This window comes from Tinamus guttatus, unplaced genomic scaffold, assembly GCF_059628265.1.
Source record: "Tinamus guttatus ecotype Peru unplaced genomic scaffold, ASM5962826v1 Tinamus_guttatus_pri_ptg000470l, whole genome shotgun sequence".
In the NCBI taxonomy this organism is placed as follows: domain Eukaryota; kingdom Metazoa; phylum Chordata; class Aves; order Tinamiformes; family Tinamidae; genus Tinamus; species Tinamus guttatus.
The window spans coordinates 436,658-456,575 of record NW_028289004.1 but is presented as its reverse complement, the minus strand read 5'-3'; the positions used below and the strand labels follow the sequence as shown (position 1 = coordinate 456,575).

At 48.4% G+C, this 19,918-nt stretch overlaps 1 protein-coding gene across 1 annotated transcript in view; it reads right to left on the bottom strand.

Annotated features, from left to right (window-relative positions):
- NHS (NHS actin remodeling regulator) overlaps nt 1–18,283 on the bottom strand; it is a 237,064-nt gene extending 218,781 nt beyond the window's left edge. Inside the window, exon 1 of the mRNA XM_088532724.1 lies at nt 17,920–18,283. Coding sequence (XP_088388850.1) covers nt 17,920–18,283 — 364 coding nt within the window. The remainder of the gene's footprint in view (nt 1–17,919) is intronic.
- Between the last annotated feature and the right edge of the window lie 1,635 nt (nt 18,284–19,918).

Here is a 19,918-nt window from a genome sequence, read left to right as displayed (position 1 = left end):
GAGGCCTGACTGCAACAAGACTGGGAAATATTATCTGGGAAAAAATAAAAAATAAAGCAAACCCAGTTTGCTTTAAGAGTTGAGATGTTAAATCCTTCCAGATGGGATCCATGCACTACTGTTCTTGCTGCTCAGTCTCCTGCTACAAAGCAGCGAAGGCACAAAACTGCTATCAGATCGCACCCATCTCCCGTCAACTGGCTCCTCTCTGCATTCAATCCCAGAAGGGATTAAAGGGGAGGGATTACTCCCTCAGCACTTGTCAGCATTTTCACCCCATTTTGGAATTTGTCTATCATTTTTTATCTTTAGATTTAGAAATGTTAATAAAGATTGATAGCCTCCCTGAGGAAAAACAGGTGAGGAGATAGCGTACGCCGGATTGTATCACCCCAATAAATCTGCCTCTCCAAACAAACACAGCTCTCTCGCCTCGCAAACGCTGCTCTTTAAAGACCCACTTTGTTTCTGAATAAAGCAAGAAGCCTTTCAAGCGCGTTAGCGATCAGAAATGAGCACGGCAGCGAACCAAGATGCCCAGGCCTGGAGCTTTAGTCACTTATCAGAGGAATACGTAGAAATGAAGGAATCTGCAGCCTTCGCATGCAACGCCTGCAGTCACTGGGGTTGGATGACACAACGAGGCAAAGCTGCAGCAGGGAGCCTTGCAGAGGGGAGGGCACAGGGAGAAAATGAAGGGAAAAAATGAAGAAAAATACACACGTGGCCACACTGTAGTCCTCAGTCTCTTTCGGGGGGCAAAAGATGCAGCAAAATAAGAGTGTTCCAGAAACTGCTTATAAAAATAATGAGGAGCATGTACAATAACAACGTACAGAGAGAAAAAAAAAAACAACGCACCAGAGCAATATGCTTCAAGGAATCTGTGCAAACCACCCCTTCCTGCGCTAGGACAGCGCTTCCCGCGTGGGCAGTTGTTACTAGCATTCACTACGCTGCTTCCCGCGCTGTGCTTCAGCCATCTGGCACCACCACGATGTTTTTCTGATCCAAACTCTTTTCCCCGCCCTGCTTTCAACTGCGGATTACCCCTGTCCCCCATTGCTGCCAGCAGTTATTTGCACAGCCCGTAACCCCGCTGCGGGGCATTTCCTCCCCCTTGCTGCATGTAGCATCCCCATCCTGCTGTCACCCCCGGGCGCTTTCACAGCTCCAGGGGGTGTGCGTGTGCACGCAGCTCCCGGCACCTCTCCGCAGCTGGTAAAACCCATGGGTTTTACGGGGTTTAGCTGATAAAACAGCCAGACCTGCGGCATCCTCCTCAAACAGTAGAATTGATTAAGGCGGGGGTTCCTGCTGCAACTCAGGCCATATGGCCACAGGACGCTTTATGTCTCCAAACGGCAGAAAAATGCTAATGGAGATAACCCAGCTTTCTGCCACAGCGTCGCATGCCAGCTCCTTTTCTTTTCTTTCTTCAGAGAGAGGAAAAAGACTCAGCGATCCTCGCGGGCACGAAGCTTCGTCTGGCCGCATAATGACCTAAGGGGCAGCCAGCCCTGCTGGCATCCCCGCGTCCTCCTGCGCACGGTGACGTTAGCCAGGGTTGAACACCCTTGTGGAGGCATGGACGGGCATGATAACTTCACGCCAGGCCAAACAGCTTCTTTGCATAATTCCCCCCCGCACTGTGTGTTTTCTGTCCAATGGCTATTTCTTACCAGCGCATCACGACAGAAATCAGATGCTTTTTATTAACTTATTTGTTTGTGCAAGAGCACAGGTGAATATTCATCCCTTCATCGCTGCTCGTCAGGCAACCGGGGCAGATCCGGCAGCGGTAACGCTGAGCATTTCTCAATTCTGGTTTGACAGGAACACTAACCAGCAGCTAGAGCATGCGGGCACTCAGTGAAGAAAAAATACTGCTTACAGAATCCCCTTCCCTGCCAAAAAAGTGTGCGAAGAACGTAAGGCCATGGTGCTTCTTCCCTCACCTCCATGGTTCTCCCAGACTGTGAAGAAGTGGCTTTTTCCAGAAATACTCCAGCATGGTACAATGCTAGTACAGACGGAGCTGATCCATGAGGGCTCCAATAAACAGATTTTCTACTATCATGCACAGCTTTGCAAAGCTTTGAAATACCATCCGTGAAGCTCCTGGGATTTTCCTATAGTGGGAATTAGCAGTTGCTGATTTCCGAAGAGCTGAAGATTCTCAAAATCCATGACGTGCTTCATGCTCCTCACCTTGCCTTGCCACTTGAGGCACCAGGTGCTTCTCCTGCTCAGAGAGGATTTAGGGCACTGGATGTCAACATCCAATCCACAGGATGACCAGGAAGGGGCAATGCTGAGAGCTTTAAGTGAAAGCCATAGGAGCCCCTTTACTGCTTGTGGTCTGACCCCTCTAGGAAGGGGTGTCCATCTTCTCTGCAAGTCCTCACAGGGGATCAGAGCAGTGAAACTGGCACCTCTAAGAGGATTCTTGGTGGCTAAATGAAGGATGCAGTACTTGTAGCTTTTAATCATGGCACCTCAAGCTCTTAAACGCTTCAAAGACTGGATTATATAATGGCACCAACAGAACCAGAAAAAAAACATAGAGTCCAGCCTGATCTCTGGGATGGGGCATTCGGTACCTGTGCTCTGACAGCACTAGCTTGTGTGGTCTGATCTGGACTTTCTACAGTGATTAGATGTGGACAGACCACTCAGCTGCTGCAAAGAAGCCACGTGTGATGGAGCAACATGGCAGTTCAGTGGAAGGCGGGTCTCAATTTGTCCTATGGTGCCCAGTGATCTTGCAAACATGGATTGAAGTAGTTTTGAAATGTTTGGACCAAGCACAGTCATTGTCCCTGCTGGAAACAAATGCACCTTGTAATCATACCACAAAACACTAAGTTTTAAAACATGCCCTCCCCGCTACTGGTTCCACACTACAAACTCAAGAATGGTGATCTCCTCCTGCAAAAAAAAAAAAAAAAAAAAAAAAAAAAAACGAACAAAGCTGTAGATCCGGGTTTAAAAGGTAATGGAGATCCAATTACACTTTACAAGCCACCTGCAGAACTTGAGTAAACTACTATTTAATTGAATCATTCTTCTGAAATTTTCTTTAAAGAAAGATATGTAGTCATTATGGTTTCTTTGATCCTTTCCAACACAAGCAGCTATAAGAAGAAAGCAATTTTCCTTCTCTGGGTCCTCCTCTATTTGTTTCCTGTAGTGTCAGCCTGTTCCAGCAGGCACACCAAGCTTGGGCCATAACACTGCTTATCCAGACAGCAATCTCCTCTAGATACAGGGCAGTGCTGCTTAAGCAGTGCTAATGATGAGGTAGCCCTGCTGTCATGGACGGGTGAGCCAAAACGATTTAAAATCTGTCCTCAGATGCAGTAAAGGACTACTGTGGTAAGGTGCTGCTTGCTACTTGACCAGCCTCTTTTCTTTTAGGGGGACTTTCAGACAGGATGGACTCCTCATGAAGTCTGCTCAGGACAGTTCCCCTCAGGAAGCTCAATTTCCCCACATCGTTTCATGCTGGAGCATCTCTTTCTTGAGCAACTTCATCCACAAATGCTCATTCAAACATCCTTCCAAAGGTGAATCATTTCTACGCTGCCCCTAACTGCACTTACAAATTATTGAGCAAAATATTAGTTTAATAACTGTGATTAGTGCAAAAACGTGGCAGTAACAAAAGCAAAGCTCCAGCTTTCTATAACTCTAGATTTATTATATTAAGATTTTAATACTGTGAAAGATTAACAGTGACAGACTGTCGTAGATTAGCAAAAGCTATATGCAATTCTTGCAACTTTCACATTAATCACATCCAAACATGCTGCTAACAGATGGGCATCACAGAGTGCTAGGTCTCTCCCAAGCCAGTACTAACAGAAAGCTTGTCTAGCAGACCTTGTGGCTTCTAGAGTTCAGTGAGATAGTATATGCAGGCATTTTATTATTGTTTTTGTTGCATTATTTTCTGAGATTATTAGAAAAACTCAAGCTAAATAGATGACAGATTTTGGTATACATGAGCAGCAAGGGAAAGGGAGTGTGTGGCAGGGGGAGTCAAACAAGACCACACACACCAAGTTCCTCTGAGTCCACATTTCACAGGCATTATCGTGATTTTTCCACTACACAAGGAAAGCCTTAAGATTCTGCACTGCAGGTTTTCCTCCGACACTACAACTCACACAAGCCTTTCCCTGAAGCCCAGAAACAAGCCCAAGCTGCGAGAAGTGCAATGCCAGACACTAGCTGCGCTGGACAGATAATGAAAATCCATCCTCCCCTTTCATTAGTAGGGATGTCAAGCTCTGTTGGCTCTTTCTGACTGAGGTTGAAAGAGCACCTGAGAAGTGCAGTGTTAGCACTGAGCAGCCAGATAGAGCGCATCAGACATTTATTAAACTTCCCAGCACCGTTTTTTAATTAAACCAAGTCCCACAGTACAACCTCATCTTTACATGACTGTAATTAACCAGGACATGTTGTCTGCAATGTAAGAAAGCTCATGCTCCTCAACGATGCAGGCCTCCAAAAGGAAGACCGGCAACTGCAGTCTTCAGTTCAACTTAAGGTTGGTCCTCAAGAGACAAAACCTCCAGTTCTCAGTAATGAAAAATCCTGTTTACTGAAGGAGGAATGGGAAGTACAGCCTCGAGACACTGTCTTCACGAGGCTCAGTGCACAGCCATGGGAAGCACTTGTCCATGAGGACAGAAGCACTCCCCCAGTCCGAAAGGCTTAGCCTGGCAAATAGATGGTCATTTCCTAGCAGACCTCTGCACCTGGGGTATCTGCACAGGATCTGTCCCCAGAGAATCCTCCTCATCTTATCCTTATTGCTCCTCATCTCCTGATCCTCCTCATCTCCAACCTGCAAAGCTGAACATTTCCAACCCACCATGGGAGGTACTCAGCACTGGGCTGGATCCGGGTGTCCCTTCATGCCTCCTAGCTATATGTAGATAACAGCTGAGTCCACCCAAAAGTCACCTACTGTATTTTCCTGGGTAAACATACTTCACTTGGGCAGAAAAGATGCTTTCATTTCCATGTGGCCTTTCAAGATGCCAGGAGCCAGCGGTTGTGCAGGGCAGTTACACAGAGCTGTTTCAGAAATGGTCAGCTCCTGCAATTACAGCCTGTGAACAGTTCCCCTTAAATCAACTAGACAACTGGACAACTAGATGACAATTCAATCTTAAGGCTAAGGCCGATAGCCTGTGAGACTTATTTTGAGGGCTTCAGCAGTACTGAAAATGTTTCACAGGCTTTGTCCCAGCCAACTGCTGGTGCCAGGGAGCAAACCGCAGCTTAATTCAGAGCCAGAATCCCCTTCTGTAACATTTTCGTGATTGCACCAGTTATGGGAGGCATCCGCACTGCTCCACAGCAGAAAACTTCCCTGGCTGTAAAAGAGAAGACCCTGATCTGAATTCTCTTCTGAGGTGGTCAGAAGAAAAATAATCCCCTTTTGATAGAGCTCTTTCAAAATGAGCCCCATCCTCAGGTGAACGGCCTGCTGAAAGCACAGCAGAGGCATCCCAGCTATTTTAAGCAAACCATGCTACACAGAACAACCTCTGCAAACACATCCTTAGCAAGCAGTCTTTCAGGAAAGACGGAGACAACCTCTTCATCCCCTCCATTCCCACTGCCAGCTCCTCTCCCACCCACCCTCCTCCAACGCTCTCCTTCCGGAGGCTGAATAGTGCTGTGGGAAGACAACATGAGCTGCCAATAGGGGCACAGGAACCAGTTGCCTCGGAAAGCTACTGGGATGCAAAGACAAAAGCAGACCAGAAAGGTCTGCTCCACATCCTCAGAGCTGCGCAACCAGTTATGTCAAGGCAAGGGAGCAAAAGGGGAGGTGGGAGACACAATTCACTGGCTAAAAATGGCACAGGAAGCCAGGAAGGAAAGGGCTGTAGTGTGACAGAAACACCCCTGAGGTGATTTCCTGGTCAGCATGATACCAGGCTTCCCAGCTGCTGGGAAGGATGGGTTCAAGTGATGCTCACACTGACAACGAAGACTTATCAGGAAAAAAAGCAATACAGATTTGAAGGAAAAACATGTGTAGACTTTCAATAAGACTGTAAAATATTCCTGAAGAACTATCAGGACATAGAAAAGTATGCATTGCTTTATATTATGCAGATGAAAGTATCTTTAGTATCTGATTTAACATGTTCAAACCCAAATAACAGGGTCTGGAAAAAAAAATGACACAGCAGATGGATCTTCGACTAAAAAGTATTGAAGTTTTGGCCAAAGTTTGACTCAGTCAGCTCCAGTCTTCAATACTAGACCATTTAATTATGCTATCCAGCACTTAGCTCTAGGGCTCTGTCCATCTGGCTCATGCCACTAGAATCAAGATGCTACAAAAGAACAGACTGCAGCAAACAAGGTCAGTATGTGCCAGCTTCTATAGCAACATATTTAGCAAGCCCACGGTTGGATATTTCAAATGGGGACTAAGAAGGATATGCCTTTCTTTGCAATAATAAATATGAGTACAACACTTTCCTTTGGTGTGTCTGCAAACTACACTGTAGACTCGCATCACTTTACACTTAGCTTTCCCATCTGTTCCCTTGGGAAGAATCTGTTTCATGAATTAGATTGAGCTTTTCTAGGCTTTTTATTATTTTTATTTTTCAAAACTCTTGCTGCATTACAGCAGGGGTAATTCATTCAAAAGCAAGGGTTTACTCTTGTAAGTCAGAATGATAAGCACAACCAAACAGCATCTCCTCCTCCCATCCCCAAGCAAGATGTATCCCATCCCTGGGGCAGGACCACTCAGTACATTCGGTAGAAGAACCATAGAACCATAGAATGCCTAAGGTTGGAAGGGACCTCTAGAGGTCACCCAGTCCAACCCCCCTGCACATGCAGGGTCACCTAGAGCACGTGGCACAGGACTGCGTCCAAGCGGGTTTTGAAGATCTCCAGAGAAGGAGACTCCACAACCTCTCTGGGCAGCCTGTTCCAGTGCTCTGTCACCCTCACTGTTAAGAGTTTTCATCAATACCATCATGACCTCTTAGAGCCAAGCCGATCTTCCAGTCTGAGAGGGAGAAGACGGGAAGGAAATGAACTCAACCACAGGATGAATTTGGATGAAAACACAAAATTAAAAAAAAAGAAAAAGAAAGGAAAGCACCTGAGAGACATCAATTACCTTGAATTTCTAACTTTGTAATGAGGGTTATACAGAGTATTTGCCCCTTGTTTAAACAAATTGGTGCTGATTTGGTTATAAAATTTCTTCCCCTGTCCACAGACCTGTTTCTAAAGTCAATTTGCAATGTTGTCTTCCTTATTTTTTCCACTGATCTGCCTACTTTAACCATGTGTTTATGTATATACATACTTGTATATACACACTTGTGTATATACATAAACACATAAAAAGTGGATTTTTTTTCTAGTCATACATAGCATTTTTGATGAAAAGGGGGCTGTCCAGGCCTCTTCAACTATCATTAAAAAAAAAGGTCTGCATGCAATTGGGAGACTCATTCATTTTATGGAGTAGACCCTTTCGGTCTCACAGTCCAAGACGGTGCTTACCAAGGCAGATCAAAAGCCAAACAGGAGCTGAAAGTCCAGGAAGGAGAAAAATAATTACCCCCAGCTGAAATATTTTGCAGTTCCCTCTCATTTCCTTTAACAAATTGCCATTCTACTGGGTTCTTCAGCACAGCACTTAGGAACAAGCAGATAAATGAAAAATATTTCTAATCTACATTAATAATTTGTGTTAAGTTCCACTTGGATGGCTTCATAAATGAATAGCCACATTACAGCTGCCGAAGGTAGCTGTAACCCGTTCATTCATTCATTCATTCAGTCCTCCACTCACCAACCCATAGTGCCTCTCAAGGGATCTCTCCTTCCCCAGCTCACCTCACTGCACACTTGGGTTGGGTATCAAATTGCCCCGTGAGTTTTGCATGCATTGACAGAGTTCCTTAGAAGAGTTTTCAGTGCAGGCCTGGTAAATACGCCGGACAGCACCTACCCCTTGCATGGGAAGTCAAGGCTGAGGGTCCAGGAGGCCAGCCAGGGCTGATGGTCAGGCTGCTGATGGGGTGGCAGCCGCCATGTCGCAGCACATTGCTCAGCAGCAGACCCTATATCCACCCACAGAGATGCCCCTTCCCAAGAGGAGACCTTCATGTGAGTCCACAAGTCTCCATCAGGAGGACCTTTATCCATAATGCAGCCTTTCCCATCTCTATGCCTGGGCAGCAAGACAGAATTAAGCCTGCCGTAGCAGTAGAAGCCAGAAAATTTTGCTGAAATCAGCAAGTAGTGAACCTAATTTCAGGCTATTAGCAAAGTAATGACGAGATGATTGCCACAAAATATACTTCAACCAGACTGCAATTTGAAAGTAAAGGAACTTAATACAATGATTTTAATGTGCCCGCCACAATGAACGCATCCTTCAAGAGCAGGTTGGCGGCGGGAGGAGAGGTTAATTAAATCTTAGGAGGCTATCAGTAGGCTCGGTGAGTACACTGAACAAGGCACCATCACATTAAAGATAATCAATGGAGAATGAACCACAGTTGTAAAAATTAATGCTGTTCATTCCTAAAATGAGGGGAGTTTGCTATTAACATTAAGACAGAGGTAGAGACCTAGCTGCTTCACCTAAGAAACACTTGTGAAGAAACAAGCAAAGGATAGGATGGTCCAAAAGGAAAATCATTCAAGGCATAAATTAAAAAAAAAAAAAAAAGAAGAAGAAGAGAAGAGAAATAATCAGTAATTCTAGAGAGGAAAGAGGAATACGAACAAGCAGTTTTGCAAGCAACGCAACTAATGAAGACTGTTTTTCTCCAGCTTTTATGTCAGGCAAAGTACTGACTTCCACATTGAAGAAAATGTGATCTCCAACTGGAGCAATTTTTATTATTATTATTATTGGGTTGCAGTATTTATATAGGATTAACACTTAACACTTGTTTCGATAAGAAACAGGCTAAAAATAGCACTGACTGAATAATCCATCCTATGGGGAAAATTCAGCTTTGGTACGCTAACAGCAAGCAAGACTTCAGGCAGTTTGCTGCAGAGGCCAAGACTTCTGGCTGATGCAGCAAATATTAGGGGAAGAAAAGGAGCTGGGTAGGAGCACCTCTTTGAACCCATTCTGATCGCTGTGATAAGTATTCAATTTTAATTAATTTATCCTTTCACTTAGATTGCCCATTATCAGATCTCCCAAACCACTAGATACATGAGAGACATGTACCACACCACAAAAAGTTTGCCTCTCAGCATCCCAGTGAGTTACTGCTACCTATCCTGAGCTCCACCACCAACAGGATCTGGTTTCTGCAGTGGCAAATAAGGACTGTCCAAAGACATACAAGGCTGGGTGACTTTTTCAAAATCAAAGGCAAAACGGAACATGTCATAAGGGCCTGGTTTTCCTTTAACGCAATGCACAGGCTGTGCCTAGGGAGCAGTGTTCAACATGCTCCATGTATCTCACCCCTGGCAGCATCCCATGGGGATTCTGCAGCCACTGGAGGCCACTTGCATCTTCAAGAACCACCAACACCTTTTCCCCCCAGCCTGTCCTCCTGCCACCCCAGCTCAAAGCTCTTTCCAAGCAGCAGCAAGCTAGCACTAACACTTGGGGAAGGCAGGGGAAAAGCTGCAGAGGCCTGAGCAAGCCATGAATATTTATAGCGCAAACACACCGCCCTATGCCGGTTCTCCTTAATCGCATGCACATGCTAGCAAGGCAGCTCCTGCAAACTTTCTCAGGGACTCAGCCTGAGTGGCTATAGTTCAAAGTCCAACTGCCTTTGTAGCTGAAAAGAAAAAGAAAACCACGTCGGCTTTGTAAGAATTACAGTGATCCTATTAAAAAGAAAAAAAAAAAAAAAAGCCTCATTCTCTGCTGAGATTTAACACGGCAGAAATACACAGCACTCACTGAACCTAGTAGTGTTTCAAGCATCTGGTGTAATCAAGCCATGTGCTTAATTGGGTTCCCATCACTACTGCTCTCCTCCTGCCTTCAGCCAAGAAGGCACAAGGAAGGACTGTCCGATGCAAATAGTGCAATTTGAAGTCTCGGGTTAAGAACACAGTGACTGTATATCTGCTATAAAATCTACCCTAAAAACATGCCAGTTGTTAAACTAAGCAGTGCATTAGAAGTAGTTAGATATAATGAGAATGTAAATGGGAAGTATTCTAGGGAGATATTTCAGCTAAAAACAGCACACACTGCACGCTATCTTTTATTTTAATCATGCTCTAAGCCCTGCCTTTTTGAACTTTTTATAAATTCTGCTATCTCCCTTTGCAGTTACTTACATATTGGTATATAAATTCAAAGACGAGAAGCAATTAGGAATGAAGCTAAGACTCCCTCTCTTGATGCTAATACATCAAAGGCAGTGAAAAAACTTCCCCCCACGTACGCACTCGGTAACACAGAGAGTTTCTCCTCTTCACAGCCTAATAGCTCAAGTAGCTCCAGTAGAGAGCCTGATGTCAGACTCTGATTACAAGGCAATGCCAAGCGATTGGGAAGAGCAGCTTTTGAAAACTGCAACTCTCTGTGATTCCGAAGGCCACAACACTGTGCAGCCAGGCTTTTAAACGCACATGCCTCTTCTTCACACACGCTGGGCATTTGCTTGGGGCATCACAACATTGTTCCTAAGAACTCCCCAAGGTTCTATATGTGATTTGGGGACAATATAACTAGGCACGTGTGCAGGAAACATGCCAGATGAGGGGGCTTTTTAGCACGGTGGGGCTCCCTGGCACCACATCCCGTTTGCTTTGCTGCTCAGAGGGAGGAAGAGGCAGGTGCTGCCTGCAAGCAGCCACCCCGAGTAAATCTGCCTTTGCAAGAGAGGATAAAGAGGAGTTGCGGCAAGCTCATGCCAGAGAGTATTAAGGACTGCCTTCCCACATCTTCTCACTACCTCCACATATCTGTGCCAGACTAGCCGTAATCCAATGCTTGATATTTAAGTCATAGGACAGGCAAATCTATGCAAGAAATGTCAACAAGACCCCATTCCTTCAAACCAGAACTGCTGCTGCGTGGCACCATTACACTGGATACTTTTATTTACTTCCTCCAAGCCCTTCCCTCAGTCCAAGGACATTTGAGAACTATGCAACAGTTTTTGGAAACCCTCCAGGCCCTTCATCTTTCATAAAGGGAAACTACCGTCTTTCATGTATGCGAATAAACAGGTGAATGACCTTGCCATGTCTCCAGCAAGCTACCAGCGCCTACTTATTTCTTCATCTCCAGACCTCACCTGTATCAGCAGGAGATCTCAGCAGAAGTAAAAGCAACTCCGTTGATGTCGGTGGAAAACTCATTTTACATATTCATATGAATACAGACATTAAGTACTACGGCTCTTAAACAGAAACATGAGGTTTTAAGGGAACTGTGGGAAGTAGTTTTGTACTGCCATCAGATCCATGGTATCTCTTACGGGCCTGATTCCATTTTCCCTGAAGTTTTATCCCTGTGTAAAGGAAACCTCACTGGTCTTAAAGGAGTTAAGCTATTTATGCTGGGCTTTCTCATAATCACACCGCAGAGCCCTGCTTGGCTCTCGAGTACAGGTCTGAGCCAATCCTGCTAACAACTACAGCACTGCACAGCTACAGAGCTGTGGCAAGTGGGGAATGCAGCTCATAACGCGACCTGAGCATTTCTGGACACCAGGTCCTTTGACTGGAAGGACCCTTCAACTTGCAACCAAACCCCCAAACGGTTCAAACCTACAGCACAGCTTTACACAGTAGTTGTGGGGTGAAAAGCCAGTGACTGCAGAGCTGGCAAAGGGCTCCTGTGCTGTACTGGTGGGCAGACTGAGTGAAATTATCTGCTTCTATATAGCAGGGATGGACCTCAGAGGAGACCCATGGCAGCCGGCTAGCCGTTTGCTACCAGGTTATGCCCGGCCAAGAGCCAGCCATCCACCTGAGCTGCAGGTCTCACCACCACAGGTAACAAAAACAAATTCCCACCAGGCACATTGCCCGTGCCACGACCTGACAAATTTCCTTCCCATAAAAACCTATCACTTTTCAGAGGGATGAAAAAGCCTCCCTACCCCAGACTCTGCATGTTTGTTTTCCCAAGTAAAAGCTCTTCTATCACTATGCGGTAAACAAAGATAAGGAGTCTTCTTCCTAAATGGCCGTACTCCGTCTAATGTTACAGTAAGCGCTGAATGAGATTCTTAAGTTAGCAGGTTCTTCTTCTTATGTTTCTTTGTTGTTCTGACAGTAGTAAAAGGCAAACAGGAAAACCGATGGTTTGGCCTCCCACTCCTTCAGACTCTGCTAACTTGACATCAGCCTTCTGCATTTAGAAGCTGCATTTAGAAGCACTGAGGAAATGCTCCAGCTTTCCCACACCCACAGCTTTGGCTATTTGCATTAATGGGAAAACTACAGCTAAGCGCAGCAGAGAGGAAAGTTCTAGGAAACAAATGAGTTATGCAGCAGCAAACACGAAACCCCAAAACCACATCTGGCGAGAGAAAACAAAAGCCTCTCTCCCTTTCCAAGGGACAAATGAAGGGGCCATGTCACTCGCTTTGTGCGGGTGCAGGACATAACGCTCAAGGCAATCGATTACTACATCCAAAGTACAGTCTGTTCTTCTTTGGGAGCTTTTATTATGCATCCAAGAAGGATTTGCTAATTAGGCTGATTTCAGTGCACGAGGGGAGTTCTCCGAGCACTTTTGTGCCTCACGTCCCCAAGACCACGGCAGTGCAGACTTCTAAAAGTGCAACTACCCGTATACTTAGATACGCTTGCGGCCTCTTTCAGACATAGGAAAACAAAACAAAACAACAACAAAAAACACTACAAAAGAGAATTAAGATGAGGTAGAAATCTGTTCCCGATTTTCTCTAGCAGTGGCAGAAACATGATGGTGTAAAATGTATCTATTTTGTGGGACTCCAGAGTTGTGTCCAAGTCCAAAAACAAATCCCCAGAATGTGAACTGTGCATTAAATTCCCAAGACTTTGTCCCAAAGCTGGGACAAAGTACAGCCCTTATTTTCCCCACTCGCACTTCCGTCTTTTTTCCAATATGGCACCTCCTCCTAAAGCCTAATGTACCTGCTTGAAAGGTCCCTGCGAGTATGTTGGCCAACAGCTAGCCATGGGATGAGACCTTCTCACACAGCCATATCCTACAACCACAGCATTGGAGAGAAAGCTTGCAGGGTCCGCTTCAGCAGTAAGTGCAATTTCAGCACATTAAGTCAAGGAGGAGAAGAGGTATTATCCACTGAGCCTTCATCCAAACATACGCTTTGTGAAAACGGTAGAACTGTGGCAGAAGGCACATAAAAACCTTACAATTGATTAAACATTCCCCTTAAGTTCTCCAAACCCAACCAGAAGAGCACTAGATGGATGTGGAAAAATAAATAAATAAATAAATAAAACACAAAGGAAGAGGCTAAAAGTAAAAGTGAAACTAGAAACTAGCCAGGCTGTTTTCAGTGACTGACTTCAATGAAATAAAATAAATTAATGCACAGCCTAAAATGGTGCAAGAATCACAGCTGTCTTTTTGTGTCAGTGCCATCTCAGCACCTCGGAAAAAAAGTATAAGGAAACTCATTGCAGAGTTGGTCTAGAGACTTCAGAAGGACAGAATGACATATCAGAGCTTCCCACTCCTAGATGGCTGTAACACTAAATGCAAGTATGCTGGACAACCAGGAGTGGAAAAACAAAACAAGAAGGATATAGCAAGCAAATCCTGGAAAGGGTTCAGTTTTTAGAAAGATCCACTTCTGGTAGCACACTGAGGCTTTGGGGCAAAAATAAATAAATACATAAGCCTGGCACATATGGAATTATCCAGGATACTCAAATGTGATCAGAATCTTTTTTAACTGGGGCTTTAAAAATCTGCAGCTCGGTCATTACCAGTTATTAAGAAAGCAAGATGAGTTACGTCATCAGCTTCTGAAAAGTACAATATTCCACTGAGACTGCCAGATCTGTAATAACCTGGACTGATAAACTATTTTTCCAAATATGAATGGAGGCACAAAATTCCAAGTCTACTCACAAATCCAGCACTTTCCAAGATTTCTGAATTACCAAGTTAATAAAACTAATATCACACTGCTCGGTTCTCTTGATGTTATTAAGAAAAGCCTAAGCAGTGGCAGGACTGACAACAAGCTTATTATTCCCACATGGCTTGGCTTTAGAAGTAGATTGTGGAGCTGCTGCTGATGAAAAGCAGTAAACTACGTGGAGTGGCAGAAGGGCAAAGCAGTTCGTTCAGGAGCTAAGCAGGAAAACATTTCTCACCCCGGTTACTTTTTCAGTGAGAAAGTGAGAATGGATTCATATTTGTGAGATGCAAGCTGGCCAGAGGCTTATAGGAGAGATGAAAGAACAAGCAGCATCTGGGAAGGCAGGGGGGAGGACCTGGTGTTTTTGAAGATGACCCGTTTGACTTCTCAGACTCAGTCCTTTATGGTGCCTAGCAAGTTTTTCTAAGCACACTTTCTCAACAGTGGCAAAAGCAAGAGGAACACACAGATAAAAACCTTTAGCAGCAGCTCAGTGAGAAATTTAAATTCTTTTCTTAAAACAAAGCACATCCTACCTTGGTAGCAATGAAGCAGAGAACATTAAAGCCTCAGGAAAATGTAAGTGGTACTGATAAGCATTACTAGAAAAAAATGCCATTTTGAATTCATTTCAAATTTCTGTTATCATTCCCTGATCCCAACACATGATGCTTTATTTGAATATGAGCATCCATAGTTTTCAGTGTAAAATAGTGTAAAATAAGTCAATTATATGTGATTCTATGGTATGCCATTTTCGAGAGAGCTGCTTCCTTCATTATCATCTCTTTGACTGCCAAGAATTGGTGCTCTGGGCAGTGGGCTGGGCTGTGGACCTACCCCTTGGCACCTACTAGCTCCCAGAGCCCCAAAAGCAGAATTAGCCCAATTCTTCCTTCTCCTCAGCCAGCCAGTCCAGGGGAATCTTGCAATCCGGGTGGCTTATGAGGCAAGGAAGAAAAGGCCTTCAAATGTCACAGCTCAGTATCTAGGGCATGTCTGGCAGCATTACTCTCAAATCACTGCGCTCCTGTTGGTGTTACGACATGAAGAATGTTTTACTGTGGCGAGGTAGCCTAATGCTTTTGAACAGAGTGCTTACAAAATGCATGCTTTGGCTGAACATCCATATTGCTGTATTTATATATTTACACATATTTAGTATGCTAATATACTAGGATCCTGCATCTCAGTAAATACAGGCAGTCCAGCACATCAAGACTCCTTGTGTGCAACAAGTTCAACATCAGCAATCCAGCTATGCCTATTGCCATCTGGTCCCATGTGGTGCAACTTCAAATCTCCAAACTGCCCTGAGCTGGTCTGAGATGTATGTGAGCAATCAGTCATTTGGGCTGGACCACAGCAAGGCAGCCCACAGGCCACCTTATCATTCCCATGTTTGCTGCTGAGTGGGAGGCCATGAGGTCCTGGGCAGAGCTGCAATCACCTGTGCTTGCTCTGCTGGTTTCAAAAGAGCAAATGGATGCTGAGGCTTCAATGCCGTGAGTTGTGTCACCGATGAATTGGGTAGGCGCTTCATGCTTAAAATCTACATTAGCATAGTGTTGTTGAAAGTAATAGTGAAGGAGGAGGGAGCAGCCCACAAAACATGCTATATTACGCACCACCACAAGGATGGGCATTTTCCTGCCATGCAGTTTTACGTAGCTCCTGGGAACACCCCAGGGTCCGCAGGCCAGAGGGAGGTGTTGCTGTGGACGCATGTGGTTTTGGGGAGAACACACGCAGGATGGCACAGTGCAGCGCTGGGTCCCATTTGAGATGTCCAGGAGCAGCAGTCTGTAAAAACAGCTGTACCGCTCCAGCACGGGACAGGAACTAGGAGCAGCCCGCGCATGCAAAGAAGGCGACCCTCTCCGCAAAGAAGGCGACCCTCTCCGCACACGAGGCGGGTTAAGGGACGCCCAGCACGGCGCTGCAGGACAGGGAGAGACGAGCCCGTGAGCTGCTGGAGGCAGGACGCGCACCTCAGGGATGGGGACGGCCGCAGCCCACGTCGGCACCGCGAGGAGCCCTCGGCTACGAGGCCGAGAGACGACGGCAACTCTACTACCGATGCGTAGAGAGGGGGAGCGCAGGGACAGCAGGAGGGCACGGGCAAGACCATAACCAAAAGCAGCTCCCTCCTAAAGAGAGGAGGGCTTGAAAGAAAGCAGGAGAGCGCCAAATTATCAGCATAGGGATACAACCAGAGTCTCTCCCCAATGAAGCACATGGAATAACTGCTGTAATGCCAAGATGCGCTCTATGATTTGAAAACAGGCTTCACTCACACAGTCCCCAAAGGAAAAAGAAGCCATCCCGGCAAGAAAGCCTAAGCTCTGCTCTCGCTTACGCTAGCATATACCCACGGCTCCTCAGCTCAGCTCCGAAGACTCACAGATGAGAATGTGATACCAGGAGTTTCATTTCCTCCGACAGTTCTCTCACTACTCCATCTACCCCTCCTTCCCGCCGCAGTTTCCAATCACAGCCCGGCACTCCGCTCTGATTACATGCTAGCCCTGAAACCACCAAGAGCCTCGGTGGGACTGAGCTGCCGTTGATGTACATTAATATATCACCGTCAAAGTCACCGTGCAGATGCCGTGGCTCTAGTTTAAGCACCTCTGAATACCTAATGCTTGATTCTGTTAATCAGAGCAGCTTCGCTGATCCCGCAAGGGCTACGCATATGCCTCTGCTCCAAAGGGGAGGAAAGCCGGAGCAGGAATTTTTAAATGGCATGTTCAACAAAAACACCTAGAAGGGGGCATGTTCTCATTTATCTTGATGTAAATTCACACTAAGAGATCTTCACTGGAGATCTTCAGGGGAGTACCAGAGGGCAAAAACAGCCAAATTCCCACTTGAGAACGTTGCTTTTTCCAAGCCAGATACTAAGAGGAGGAAGGACCCACAGTGATCCCCGCTAGTCAGAAGCCCTACCTATGAAAAACATACATATTCACAAGCATTTGGGAAGCGTATGCATCAATGAGTGCATAAAATCATTACACGCTGTGAACACGAACTATATTCAGCAAAAATCAGCAGCTGTTAGGACGACACAGCCTGTCACTGCTTTTATAGTTTGGGTGGGGAGGAGGCAGGATTTGAGCACTTCTTTCTCTCAACAGAAGTCACATATTGCCTTGATCATTTTCTTCCCCTTTTCTTTCTCCCCACCCCATGCCGGTCTCCCTCTAGCTGTTCAGCACCATGCTTTAAGCAGAAAGAAGTTATTAACCAAACTTTCTTATTTTACGACCCCGAAAGCCGACTAGAGACAGAGCCGGCTCGTTATTCCTATTTAAGAGCTAAGCGTTTGAATCAGGAAGTCAGAGACACTTCTAAGGCCGAGTGAATTTGCCCGGGAGGGCGGGCAGACCGGCGAGCGCAGAAACCCCGAGGATGCCCGCGGGGATAAAACCGCGTCGCGTCACCGGCGCGGCGAGGGCGCGCAACTCCCGGCCCCTGCCCTGCCAAATCCGCCGCCGCAGAGGATGCAGCCCCCGAGAGCCCCGTCAGGCAGCTCCTTACGTAAGGAGCACAAACCACTGACATCATCCCTCCCGCTGGCATCGCAGCGGCGCGGAGCGGCGCCCACCCCGGCGCGGCTCCGTTCGGCCCGGCCCGGCCCGGCGCGGAGCGCTCCCTTCCCACGCTGTCGCGCCGGCAGCCGCGGCTCCCCCTCGTCCCGGCAGCCCCCAAACTTTGCACCGGGGGGGGGTTGCTCCTGCCCCGGCGCGTGCCCCGCACCCGCGCAGCTCCGGAGCCGCCGGTGCGCGCTACTTACGCACTGCCTCCTGCTTGGGGTCGAGGGCACGCACGGCGCCCTGGAGGGCGGCGATGCGGCCGTGCAGCGCCCGTGCGCGGCGGTGCGCGCCCTGGATGTCCGCCTCTACCTCCTGGAAGAGGGTGCAGGCGTGCCGGGCCACGTCGGAGAGCTGCCGCAGCACCCGCGACAGGGCCACGTTGCTGACCGCGCACAGGTCCAGCACCATGAGCACCGCCGCCGCCTCCCGCTCCGCGCCGCCGGCCTCCGCGCCCGCCTCCGCTGCCGCCGGCGGCTCCCGCGGCGGCTCCGCGGGCGCGCTCTCCTCGGCGGGCGCCCGCCGGCACAGCCACTGCGGCTCCACGATGCGCTTGGCGAAGGGCATGGCCGAGCCCCGGCGCGGCCCCGCTGCCCCGCGTGCCCCTCGGCCGTCACTCGCGGGCCGCCGCCGCCCGCGGGCGGCTCATGGCCTCGCCGGGGCTCCCTCGGTGCCGAGTGGCCTCCGCGCCGCCGCCGCGGAGCATCCGCCGCCTCCGCCGCGCACGGGAGCCGCGGCGCCCTCCTGCTGCCGCTGCCGCGGGGGCGGCGGGTGCGAAGGGGCGGCCCGAGAGCCCGCGGAGCGGCGCCCCGCGAGCGCCGTGCCGAGGCGGGGCGAGCGCGGGCGCGGGCGCGGCGGCCGGCGCGGGGGCGGAGGCGGGGGAGCCCCCGCCGCTCCCGCCGCCGCCGCCGCGGGGGGGCGCCGGAGCCGCCGCCGGAGCCGCCGCCGGGGGACGCGGCGCCGGGAGCGCCGGAGCGGGGGCGCGGGCGCTAGAGCGGGGGCGCGCGGAGCCCTCCCGCCTCGGCTGGCCGCCCTCCCGGTCTGGTCCGAGTGCGGGCGCAGAGCGCGGGTTTCACACGCAGGACGCCCCTGCCCGCGGGGAAAGCGGCTCTGCCCTGCGGGGCTGCAACTTCGGGCTCTCCCGGGTTGGGGAGGAGCAGCGGCAGTTTGCCCGCTTGATCTCAGTGCGTCCCTCTCGCACGGGCGTGCAGTGGTGCAGACTTTCACTGCGTGGCTGCTCGCTGTCACTTCCCAGTTATCCTCACTCAAATAATCTGAGTTGCTGCTTATCCGAGCCGTAGACGCAGGGTCACCCCTAGCCTGGTGCCCTGCGTTAGTGCAGGCACCCTGTGACTACTGCAACCTGCTTCTGGGCCAAGTTTAGGTCTGCAGGCAGATGAAGGTGCTTTCGAGTCATCTTGAAACCAGTTGCAGCCCTAGACTCGTGGCATGACAGGAGCAGAGGCAGCAGGGCTGCCCTGCCACAGTCACCAGCCCTCTGCAGCCTTTAAAATTCAGGTGTGTCCTAGCAGGACTGAGCAGGGATTGCAGCGCTGAGACCCATCCCAGACCTGCCAGGCGAGCAGAGCTGCTGCGATCTGCTGGACCTGAGCGGAGTTGCCCTTAGCACCCCTAGAGTGTTTATACCTCTGCTCCAGGTAAAGGAGCAGAGACTGTTCTGCTCATCCCACCTGTGGCAGTCCCAGCACATGATCTATAACCCACTGAAAGGCAGCTAGTATTTCATTTGAGATTAAGTTTGTGACTGTCCAGCAGAGTGAGCACATCTGGAGTATTGTGTGCAGTTCTGGGCTGTTCAGTACAAGAAGGACTTGGAGCTTCTAGAGAGGGTTCAGTGTAGAGCGATAAAGATGATTAAGGGACTGGAGCATCTATCGTATGAGGGAAGACTAAGTAAGTGAGCTGGGCCTGTTTAGCCTGGAGAAGAGCAGGCTGAGAGGGAATCTTATCAACATGTGCAAATACCTGAGGGGACAATGTGAAGAGGATGGGGCCAACCTCTTCTTGGTTGTGGCCAGTGACAGAACAAGGGGTAATGGGTACAAATTAAAACACAGGAAATTCCATCTCTGTGTGAGGAAGAGCTTCTTTACTGTGAGGGCGACAGAGCCCTGGAACAGGCTGCCCAGAGAGGCTGTGGAGTCTCCTTCTCTGGAGATCTTCCAAACCCGCCTGGATGCC